Source organism: Staurois parvus, unplaced genomic scaffold, assembly GCF_062004578.1.
Source record: "Staurois parvus isolate SC_StPar_1 unplaced genomic scaffold, SC_StPar_1.0 ptg000090l, whole genome shotgun sequence".
In the NCBI taxonomy this organism is placed as follows: Eukaryota; Metazoa; Chordata; class Amphibia; order Anura; family Ranidae; genus Staurois; species Staurois parvus.
In genome coordinates, this window is record NW_028317886.1 from 462,534 (window position 1) to 475,067 (window position 12,534).

Below are 12,534 nucleotides of genomic sequence, written 5' to 3' on the forward strand. Positions count from 1 at the left end.
GGATTGATCAATATTCAGATCTATACCATAGTTTGTGAACTCTATAACTTTCCTACAAACTAAAAAATACATCCTAATTTGGGTTATTTTCACCAAAGACATGTAGCCAGGGGTGGACTGACAACTCATTGGGCCCCTGCGCAATAGGGGATCATGGGGCCCCTGTGTCCTTGCCCAAACTCAAAAAAGCCTATGAAAAAAGGTACCAGGGGCATCTCATGGGGCCCCCTACTGACCCCGGGCCCTCGGGCGGTGCCCGAGTTTCCAAATGGTCAGTCCGCCCCTGCATGTAGCAGAATACATCTTGGCCTAAATTTATGAAGAACAATTATTTATTTGCAAACTTTTATAACAGAAACAAAGAAAAATGTGGGGTTTTTTTCAACATTTTCAGTCTTTTTTGTTAATTTAGCAAAAAATAAAAAAACCCCAGTGGTGATTAAATACCACCAAAAGAAAGCTCTAGTTGTGTGAAGAAAATGATAAAAATTTAGTTTGGGTACAATGTTGTATAACTGCGCAATTGTCATTCAAAGTGTGAGAGCGCTGAAACCTGAAAAATGGCCTGGGCAGGAAGGGGGTAAAAGTGCCCGGTATTGAAGTGGTTAAACTCATACAACATAGAAAACTGTAAAAAGACATATTAAAGAGAAAAAACAATCTTTTAATAAATACAGTACAAGACCAAAGGGTCATCACTGGCATTCCAAAACTACAAAGAATGCAATAAGAAATGCAAAAGTGCGATCAGGGCATCTGAAATATATTATAAGAGACACATTGCTGTGGAGAGTAAATAAAATCCCCATTTTTTTTCAAATGTATTAATAGAAAAAAAACTAGGTCAGAACATATTAGCCCCATAAAAGATTATCATGGGAAGTTGATCACATAAGTGACAGGGAAAAGGCAATTGCATTAAATACATTCTCCTCCTCAATTTATACAACTCAAAAGGAAGGGTATAATGCAGTAATGGTAACAGGGGCGGACTGACAACCCATGGGGCTCCCAGGCAATAGGGGATCATGGGGCTCCTGTGTCCTTGCCCAAACTCAAAAAAGCCTATGAAAAAGGTACCAGGGGCATCTCATGGGGCACCCTACTGACCCCGGGCAGTGCCCGAGTTTCCAAATGGTCAGTCCGCCACTGAATGGTAATAGCATTATATTGAGTGCGCTGTTGTGGCTGACAGAAACCAGTGTTCAAAAAAGACTTAATGTGAATAAATAACCAGGACTGGATTTTTTTTTGCCCGAGAGTTCTCATAGAACTTGGGCATGATATAGCCAGATCACTCTTCCTCATTTTTATGGACCGCTTAGTGACTGGAATGGTACCAGCTGATTGGCAAAAACAAATATGGTACAAATATTCAAAAAGGGTCATGCTATATACCTGTAAAGTACAGGACAGTCAGTATAACATCATAGTATACAGTGTAAACATATGGAAGCAACGATAACATGCTATATTCAAGAATTTGCTGATGAAAAAAATCATTAGTAGTAACCAACTTTGATTGATTAATAAAAGATTGTTCTTGTTAGACCAAACTTCTATGAAACGGTAATCTGTAATTTGGATATAGGAATGCCTGTGGATGTGTCTGTATTTCGTTACGGCATTTAATACAGTACCCAATAAAATGCTTAATTCACAAATTAAGGAATTTTGGCATTGATGAGATTGCATGTACCTGGAGGGAAAACTAGTTGCAGGAGTGGGTCCAGAGGCTAGTAATTAATGGTGTATTTTCTGAATGGGCTGTATTTGTGAACAGGGTACCCCATGGCTCTTTCCTGTGGTCAATTCTGTTTAACTTGTTCATAAATGATATAGAGTTTGGAATAAATAGTTCGGTTTCAGTGTCTGCTGATGATACAAAACTAAGCAGGCAATAACTTCACAACAGCATATAGCAACCTTGCGAAAAGATCTAAATAAAATAGAGGGGTAGGCAGCTAAATGGCAGATTAGGATAAATGTAGAAAAATGTATCTAAAAAATATGCATTCAAGTTATTTGCTATAGGGAGATACCTCTGGGAGAAATGAGAATGTAAAAGGATATGGTAGCCCTGGTAGATCATGGACTGAGCAATAGCATGCAATGCCATGCTGTAGCAAGGCCAGCAGACTATTAGCTTGCATTAAAAAGGGTATTTATCTGAGATAAAACTATCATTCTACCACTCTAAAAAAGAAATGCCGTCACACACATTGAAGTTGGATGAGAATCAGTTCAATCTTAAACTGTGTAAGGGGTTCTTTACTGTTAGACTGGTAAAGATGCGGCACTCCCTTCCACAGTTGGTGGTGTTAGCGGAGAGTGTGAGGATCCATTAAAAAGAAAACTTTTAGATGTGTTTCTTAGCGAACACAATGTACAGGGATATGGAAAACAGTAGACACACACACACACACTCAGGTTGAGCTGCATGGACTGGTGTCTTCATTGAACCTTACCAACGGTGTAGCTATATGAAACTATGATGGAAATTCTGATTCCTTCATTTACTTTATAGCCCAGCTGCTACCAAAACTTCTTCTTTTGGTTTCAACAGAGTGGGAAAAGGTTAGAACCTCCACCAGACTTTTGTTGCAATGCATGTGTGACGGGAGTGACTTTTGGGGGTGGGGGGACCCCTGTATCATCTCCCCAAATTCCTCTTATGTGTAACCCACCCAGTGCCTGTTAGGGGTACAGGGTGGTCTGTCCTGATATGGTGTAGACATGTATAGGTGGGGTGGGGGTTGTCCATTTTTCACTGTTCTCTGCCATGATCCTGCATTCCATTGTTCTAGCAAACTATTATGGGATGTAATGTTTGTGTATTGGTGTGGGGGTTGGTCATTGTTCACTGCCATGTGCTGCATCCCATTGTTCTGTGTCTTGGTTTGGTGGGAGGTGTTTCCGGCAGCCCTTCCCCCTGATGGGAGGGCCTGCTGATGTGTTTCCTGTTCCTGGTTGTATTTCCCCGCCCTGTGTATATATCTTGTGTTTGTGTTAAAATAAAGCAGTTGACTTCCTATCTTAAGAAGAGCCTGGTGCTGTCTATTTCCTGTATGATCAGCGGTGGGGTCCATGGATTTGTGTTTGGATAAGGAAGCGGGAGTCTAACGGAAATACCCTAGCGCAGACGGGGTCTGGTTCCGTTACAGCATGTCTTCATACTTGTCTTAGGGATAAAAAGTAGACAAAAATCTCTCCAGTAGACAGCCATCAGAATTTAACAGAATTTCTAATCCCTCCCACTCCATTAAAAAAAGAATAAAAAATGAAATAGCTGAGGTTTTGGTTTAATGTTGCTAAAAATAAATTACATTTTTCTCATCTACACAGAATGCCATTCGTTTCGAGAAATCGCTTCAGTTATTGAATGCAGCTTTCCAAAAGCACACAGAGCAAAGTTTTTTTCTTCAGTGCATACAGGAGATTGCAAGGGAAGAACAGGTTGGTTTTCATCTTTATTGCATCAATAATCTACTGTATAATCTGAGGCAATTGCTTTAACCTGGGAAAATGGGCTACAGCCGAAAGGGGAAGTCCTGCTTTTCTTCCTCATCTCCCCTCCTCTGGCACATCTGGCACATGATTTTTTTGGGTGGAGGGGGAGCAGGTACCCAGTTTTTAGAGGTACCCACTCCCACTTCTGCTGGCATCACCTAGATTCCACTAAAAGTTTCCTCCCTCCCTCCTCCAGCAACCTTCTGGGACGCATCACAAGTCCCTGAAGGCTCTGGGACCATTATTCACAAGTGGCAGCACGGCTTGTGCATGCTCAGTGGGAAGCCTACTGTGAAGCCAAAAGGAGCCATAGCTGGCTTCCCACAGCTAAGATGCCTGCACCGGGGACCCGAAGACCAGTGAAGAACGACGGCCCTGTTTCCCTGGGGTAAGTGGCTGTTTATTTAACATCACAGCTACAGATTTTGTAGCTGCAGACATTTAATTTTTGAAAACTAAGCTAAAGAACTGCTTTAAAGAGAACACTGGTGGGACGGTAACAAGCAACAGGAAAATAAAAGTTAGGTTGGTGTATTTAGTGGAAGTTACTGGGCATAGGCTTTGGTCTGGTATACCAAACCCTTACAATCCAAAAACGAAATAGACAGGTGAGGCATGTCCAGAAAAAAATTAACTCGCTTACATACAGAGGCTTTAGAAAGGTACCCGTATCCATTGTGCTCAGAGAAAAGAGGGTCGATAATATAAATTCCAAAATAGGAAAGTTATCTCTAAAAAGAATGTATAAGTATGAGTATACATATGGGTATACATTTGTCTGAGAAAGAGATAAGGAGTGTAGCAATCATGCCCACAGAGATGGACGCGGTCATCCATTTTGCTCCAAACCCCTCCAGTTTGTATCTCTCTCTCTCCCAAATCCGCTTTCCTCATTCCCCCTCCCTCCTTGTTGAGTGACATGTGGTCTGTTTGATGCAGATCACAGGCAGCAAACTCATTGGGAGGGCGTTACGGTTATAAATCTCACAACTAGCTGATGCCCCTCTGTCTACAAGAATCTTGCTGGAGAAGGGGTCGTAACGCCATAAACCGAGCCCTTGCTGAGCTTCAAAAGACATTCCAGGGAGTCGTAAAAACAAACTTACATTTAAAAACTCACTTTTCCCTATAATTTTATATCTTCAAATAGGAAATAATTACACAAACATGGAGCACAGATTCGGATGGCTCACTGTAAGAGAAGTCGCCTGGTACACCCCCTTTCTGACATACACAGTAGAGCAGAAAATTATATCTCCTTAATCATTCAAGCAGTTATTTCATATCTAACCGTTCAGCAGATGATTCTGGGTAATAATCTACTTGTAGATAGAATGTTATATGTACCTAGGAAAAGTTATTGGCCATAGTATAATTTGCGAAGGCTTTGGTCAAAGCCTGAGCTCCCTGCCTACACAACCTCCTCCCCAAATGAGGCGACTGGTTCTCTGAGTCAGGAAGACACCCTGTGGAGTTCCTACAAAAGCTAAGCTGAGTTGAGCAAAGTTGAAGAATTCTCCCTTTTTTTTTACATCGGAACCAGCTTTGGGAGAAAACGCCCTTTTGCTCAGAAAACTTGAAAGCTACTTAACCCAAGGCTTTTGGCAAGTACTTTATCTATCTAAATTCTTTTCTGTTATCTCTTTGCTGTGCTATTGCTTTCTGTATATTTATATATATATTGGCTACATCTTTTTCTGTAAATATTTTTATTGCACCCTTTTGACCTTTTAGTAATAAATCTTACTTTCTGAAAGTGTTGAACTGTTTCTAAAGCTCTTTAATGCAAACTCAGAACCCCTGCCTCTGAAAAGCGCTACTGTGTGTGTTTTTTAAACTTCAGTATATCTCTGCCTGCGGTGACAGTGGTATACCAACGATTATTCAAACATCATAGTGTTATTGCTGATATTGCCGAGTTTCCTCTTTCTCTGTACAAAAAGGAGGTGGTGGCAGTGTGAAGGGTTAATTGTGTAATTAACCTGACCCAGTAACAATCGCGCTCAGGCTGCAGGTACATTGATTGTGGTCCATTAGCTGGAAAATCATTGTGCAGGGTGCAGCTGGGCGTGGCATTGTTACGCACGTGACAACGCGGTTTTAGATTGGCTAGTCCTTCAGTCACGGGTTTAGTGAGAAGGGCTGGGGTCTGACGCCGTGATCGTCACAAGGAGAACTATTAAACCCCAATCCCCAAAAGGGAGAGGGGGGGTGATAAGTACATGCACAGAAAGAGGGAAAGCAGTGTACACTTGAAGTAATCATGTGTCACAAAGGCAGGGGAGTATTAGAAAATAATTCATGTTAATGTAAGCAGTAACAAAATTCAATTATCATAAAAAGTTAAATCTAAATTCTGGGAAAGCTGCACTACAAATGGGAGTGTGCGTATTTGTTACACACACACATAAAAATTATATCAAAGTAGCAAGCTAAGATAAAAGAGTATAGAAAACCCAAATAAATTCTGTAGAAAAAAGCAAACTGTGGATTTCTGCCTGCATTCTGCAGGCTGGTGGCACAACAGAGCTCCTGTTCCCCTTTACCTGCAACCTTGTTCCCCTGTAACTGCAACCTTGTTCTGCTCTCTCTCAGCTGCTTAGCACAGGAAAATGGTTGCAGAAGCACATGGTCTCCACAGTGGCTTCCTTCCTGCATTCTGCAGGCTGGTGGCACAACAGAGCTCACTTTCTCCAGCAGCCCAGTTTACTGTTTCCTTGCATTGTTGTATCAGATAGTCACCATCCTCCAGACCCAGCCAAGATGTCTGCCCCCTGTACTGGAGACACTCCACTCCACCGATGAGCATTAAAAAGTGGTCTCTTTAAAGATGGCTGCTGTACATCTGCATTAATGAGTATTCAGTTTAACCCTAGCCACACTGCAGAAGGATAATACAGTAGCAGCAAAGTTCCAAAGCAGTTATCAGCTACAGCTGTCATGTACCTGGTGATGGAGTAGGACGTGCAGTGGTAAGTTTCTCTTACACTTCTGGCTAAGGTGCCCTGATAAGGTAACAGGGAGCGCCAGAGCACAGAGTGGCATAAGTGCCTGATAAGTCTTCTGCTGGTGGATGCTGACAAGCTGGCTGTGAGCCCCGGAAGCAGCAAGGAAGGCAGACTGGTGATCACCGGCAGGCAGACTGGACAGTTATTCAAGCACATGTTAATTTGGAAAGAGTCCGTAAGAGGAGTCAGGCAGAAGGATGCAGGCATAAGAGTAGACAGGAGTCACACCAGGATCAGTTACTGTAGGCAGATAAACCTAAGGAGCAGGTAGAAGTGTAATCCAGACACAAGCAAGGGGTCAGTGCAGGCGGCGTTCAGGCCAGGTCAGAGGCAGATCAGGTCAGCAGCTGAGGATCAGACACAGAAACAGGTTGCAGGTTGCACAGGAAATGTTATAGACCAAACAACAAGGACCCAGTGCAATAGTCCACCTGTTCGCGGTTGTGCATGCGCACGCACATGTGCATGCACAGCCGCAAATCTCCGAGTATGAGCAAGGGACACAGTAGTTCTATGCTCGCACACATGTATGCACTTTTCCTGACATTGCTTCCTCTCTATAGGCAGCCTCTGAATGTCCAACAGTTCCGCTTCTCAGGGGGACTGCGACAAAGCTTTACTTAGTTGCTTGGCGTGACTCTCCCAAGAGTTCTACTCAGGCCCATACCCTTTCCATTTGATCAAGTATTGAAGCTAGTTCCTCCTCTTTCTGAAATTCAGAATGACCTTTGTGATGAAGGCAGTGCCCGACCCCTGCCCTTCTCACCAACTTGTGACAAAGGACCAGCCAATCTCACAACGTGCTGTCACTTACATAACAATGCCACTCTCAGCTGCACTCAGCACAAAGATTTTCCAGATCACGGGACTACAGTGTAGATGCCAGCAGCTTGAGAGCGATTTTCACTGGGTTAGGTTAATTAGCAATGAACTCTTTAAGTCACTACCACCCCCTTTTTACGGAGATGGAAAACTCAGAACAACAAACAAGAAAAATAAACATCTGCAACATGCACTGTCATCACTGACAGGTACTGTATGTTCAGATATTTCTAATTCAGTAGCACTCTTCAAGAGACAGGGATTCTTTAGTTTACATTAAAAGCCTTAGGGACAGTTTTAACACTTTTCAAAACAGAGTTTAATAATGAAAAGGGTCAAAATGGTGCAAATAAAATATTTACAGAAAAAAAGATTTTAGAAAGAAAAAAAGAAACCATTAAGCAACAGAGATTTAAAAAGGAGTTGAAAATAAGGAACACTTGCAAATTCTTTGGTTTTAGCAGAGTTCAGTCAATAAGCAAAGTGTTATCAGCTTTCATAACATCACAGATGCTCATCGCTGATGGTAAAACAAGGGCTTGACAACAGGTCCTGACATTCCTTTTTTCTGTGGTATCAAAGGGGTATTGACAGAGACCATCTGACCAATCATTCGGTTTAAGGGGTGGGTTCTGGAAGGTCACCACATTTATGACCAAATCCCAAATACAGTTTCTTATAAGTTTTCATATTTCTGAATACCCACTGTTTACAGACTGCTACCATGCAGATTTTTGTCCAGCATTAAATTAGCTTCAAAATGGATATAGATATGGCAGGTGTTGGATATATATTTATTTTCGGGGTGTGGAGGCCTAATCCACTCTGCTGCTATTTAGAATGTTTGGGTTGAAAATGCTACCCAGTAACTGAGGGAGGTAAATATGTATAAATCCTGGCTATGCTGTCATGATTTCATTAATTATGAGATATGCTGAAATTGTAGAATCTTGGCAGATAAGCTGTCTATCAGAAATGTGTATTTTAGTAAGGTATTTATGACCCAAGGTCTGTTAGGTCTTTGGATTGCTCAAGCTTGCAAGGGTGACAGTTTTAATCAAGGTTTTCAGACTGGAATGGGGGATTGGGCTAATGGAGAGGTCTGTGTGTCTGATCAATGGATTGATAACAAGTTCTTGGCATCAGTTAATAGTTTATGTATTGTATAAACTGAAGGACGGAGGAGGAACAGGTCACTGGCCTATGTCTTCTTAAGACAAGATGGTATGGGAGATTTGTGACATGACAAAATGGCTGCTACACACACAGCTATTCGTGTGCCCAGTATGCACAACCATTACAGCCTCCTCCTTGTATTCCTCTTCACCATCAATGATTACTGCTCTGGAAAGGGGTTGGGGACCATGGATTTCAGTAGTGACAAATAAAACACAAGATTAAGTTTTAAAGAGTCTGGTAATGTCAGTTCATATGACACATTGTTAATTCACCTTTTTACTGGAAAAAGCTTCTTCATAGGACATGCCACTCTCAAATTAGCTGTAGACAGCCACACCTGCTCACCAGGTTTTCAAATCAGCTCTCTCCTCTTCCTATCAAAGATCCTCTTATTGTCCTCTTGAGCCTTAGCTATTGTTTCCTGAAGGATCTTGTTATTCTGCTTGAAGAAGTTCAAAGTGTCTTGAACAGCTGTAATTGAAGATTCAGGTAACTCATTTGATAAAAATGATGGGCGGAATCCATAGTTGGCAAAAAATGGAAACAGTTTAGGTATTGTATGCAAACTCAGCCAAAGTAATAATGGAACCCTGTTGTCAGGGCTGGACTCCTGCTACTTAATGAGCAGTTCTTTTCTTTCAGTTCTCAGAAGCTGCCCTGCTGTCAAATAAATTATCAGCCACTCGCTGTCTCCACCGTGACTCACCTAGATACCATTACCTGGAGGAAATGAGCTAAGAATACAAGAATATTGCCGGCTATAGCCAGTGACACTAATTGTTCAGAAAAAAAATGACCGCTGGTTGTACCCAAGTCTATTGATAGACAGCTAGCCCATACACTGACTGAAATTCAGCTGGTCCCTGCTGAACCAGCTGACTTTTAATCCATGTATGGCTGTCTTTAGAATAACAAGACAATCTCTATCACCTCCAGCTTTATATATTTCATTTTAAAGCTTTTGGACCAAAAATAACTATTTAAAGCAGCACAAGATAGAATCTGATGTGAATATGTATATCATATGCTTCTTTGTATGTGTTAAACAGGTGCAGGAATGCATTTCTCTACTGTCCACAGTTTATAGTGAGAATTGTGATGTGCGTTTTGCAACTTGTGTTTTTTCATGCTACTTGGCACTGAGCATACATGCAAGGACTGAAAACTCCTGTCATCAGGTACAATAGTATTACTTAACTAACCTATTTATGAAAGTTTAATTTACATGTAATGTTAATAACTTACCATACAAATCATATAATGACTAAGGATTTTTTTAACACAAGCAGCTATTCCCTTTTTAGAACTGGTGCATTAGGCGTGGTTGCTGACCTTGCCTGCCAAAAGTGACATGCAGCATAAAATTTGATGCGCCATGAGGAGACCATGGCAATATGTACAGAGATGTCCACTGGCAATGTTAACTTTCTGTTGGTTGGGAGGCAGTAAAAGCTCACTTCAACTGCCTGTTCTCACTGTACCTCTGCTGTCCATGTGAAAGAGGTCTAAGGAAGTCTTTAAAAGTTTTTTTTTCTCTCGTTTAGGCTCTTATTTGGAAATAAAACTAAGACATCCAGTTATTACTGTTATAGCTACAGTGATGCTGGTTGGGTTTTTGGCTATATCTTGAACTGTTGGTTGATGTTTTTTGCACAAATCAGAGGTATATACCAGTATCCCTTTATTTGGCAGCTCATGCAGTGCATGGGATTTACCTAGGACAATGCAGAGAGGTTTGGGTGTTGCTGACTGCCAGCATCTGATAATAGAGAAAAAAAGAAATAATGACATGAAGAAGCTTCTTCAACTAAGCTGCTCAACTGTGTACCATATATTGCTGTCAACCTAAAGACAAGATATAGCAACACAGTATAGAATTATTTTAGCATGATAAAATTAAGGAATGGCAATGGAGAGTCAGAGTAGGGTTATAGGTACAGATCAAAGCAGGTAGAAAAGTATAGAGAGCTTCTACTGTATATATGCACTCATAAGCACAATAAAAACCAAAATAGTTTTACATTAGCTCTACTTAAAGTAAATCTGTCAGAAACCTGGCTTCTCAAACTGAGATTGTGATGAAAAGGAAAATTCCAACAGAGAAGCTCAGAGGCTAGGAGCGGTGAGGCCAAACTTTTATTTACAAGAAAAATGTATATAGATGAAGTGCCCCATATCTTGTTCTGTTAATTGTTTTGACATGCTGTTTTTCGCTGAAGGTAACTAGTGGTTCTGCAGTCTTTTTTATCATGTATGTATATATTGCTCTCATGTATAATTACAATATAATAACTGTGCTTTTTATTTTCCAGAATGATAATGATCCACACTTGACCCTGGAAGAAGCAGCTGACCTATGTAGAATGCAATGCCTTTCCGTCGCAATGAGGATCATTTTGCCACTTTGCCAGAGAGTAAAGTTAAGAAGAATAAAAGCAAAATGGAACAGAGATATTCTCTCATTCCTACGCATGGTGAGAAATGATTGGTCTTACTTCATTGTAGTTGTAAAACTAACATATAATACCATTATGCATAGTCCCAAACACCACATTTAATATAGTGAATGCAAAACAGTAGTTGACATTTACTCCTATGGGGAGGACAATTTGGATGATATTTTGAGGTGAGGTTAGCGATGTAGCTCAGGCCAGAGTTGCTGATGGTTTTGTATGTTGTTAGTAGTTTAGCAAGGGGATACCAGTGGAGGGATTGACAGAGAAGGTGGTGGACATGATTGGTGGGTGAGTCTGGCAGCAGCATTCACGATAGACTGAAAGATGGATAGCCTGCATATAGGTAGGCCAACAAGTAGGGAGTTGCAATTGTTGAGGCGAGAGAAAACAAGGGCAAGATGAAATATCTTTGTGGTGCTATTGGTTAAGAAGAGGGGCATTTTTGAGATGGTACAGAGTGAAAGGTGGCACAATTTGGACATTGATTGGATGTGAGACCGAAATGGGTGGAAGAAATGATAGTTGTGCTATTGATCTTGGAAAAGTAGGGGGAGCTCAGTTTTGGAATAATTGAGTTTGAGGAAAAATAAAACAAATTATATTGGTCTTGGATATATACAGTATATTCTATATCATACACAAGGCTGCCACAGACGCAACAAAAACAATCAGGCTATGGATACCTGACCACACTGGACCCTTGCGTAATATATGGGATATGATTGATACTTTATACTCACCTCTTCCTAAGCTTTTATTGCATTTTTGCCTAAGTTTTTACTGCACTAGTTTTGTTTATAGATGGTGGGCAAATATTTGGTGGATTTACAGTAGGCATGGCTGGTTCTAACTCTATATACCATTCATAATTGGAAACATTCACAGAATTTGCTACATGGATACAAGTGCACACTATTGTTATTTATCCATCACTATTCAGCTTCCATAGCAGTTTTGAATATATGTGATGTACATTGTCACCAACATTGAAGTTTCATTAAGTACAGACCCAGTCTCCTCAATCTGGTGGTGTTCTAGCCAGTTTACTTGATCCATCCATAAATCATATGTTCTACAAACACAGTCAGTCTCCCTGTTTGCATGGTGTTCTGGCCAAGGTATTGGATGAAATTGACTATATCAGTACATTCTGATATCTTTCAACTGGGCTTCTTTTTTGTATCTTACAACTACTATAGAAGACTATTTACAGCCACTATTTATACTGTATGACTTGTTTATTTTAGCCAAGGCAGCTGGTGAAGTGCTGTCTAAGTCAAATAGCCCATATATGGAAAGAACTACTATTACTACATTTCAGCCTAAACATGGCGATTATTAATATTACTACTGTATATCTAAGTCTTATGGACTCTAAGCTTTAAACTTTGTGGATTCTGTATTCAGTTTACACACACGGACATCAATAGTTAGCCAGTGTAAATGTATGTTTTATTGGTTTAGTCTTGGCCAAGAATTTATCCTTGTTGTTTTAATGTATATTGAGAAATTATTATTATTATTATAATACAGGATTTATATAGTGCCAACAGTTTATG

General features: G+C 40.6%; 1 protein-coding gene across 1 annotated transcript in view; it reads left to right on the plus strand.

The window, feature by feature from the left end:
- The window catches only part of LOC149468210 (putative ATP-dependent RNA helicase DDX60), a 258,721-nt gene that overhangs the window by 25,620 nt on the left and 220,567 nt on the right, over positions 1-12,534 (plus strand). Inside the window, exons 5-7 of the mRNA XM_089670346.1 lie at positions 3,346-3,456; positions 9,569-9,697; positions 10,832-10,993. Coding sequence (XP_089526472.1) covers positions 3,346-3,456; positions 9,569-9,697; positions 10,832-10,993 — 402 coding nt within the window. The remainder of the gene's footprint in view (positions 1-3,345; positions 3,457-9,568; positions 9,698-10,831; positions 10,994-12,534) is intronic.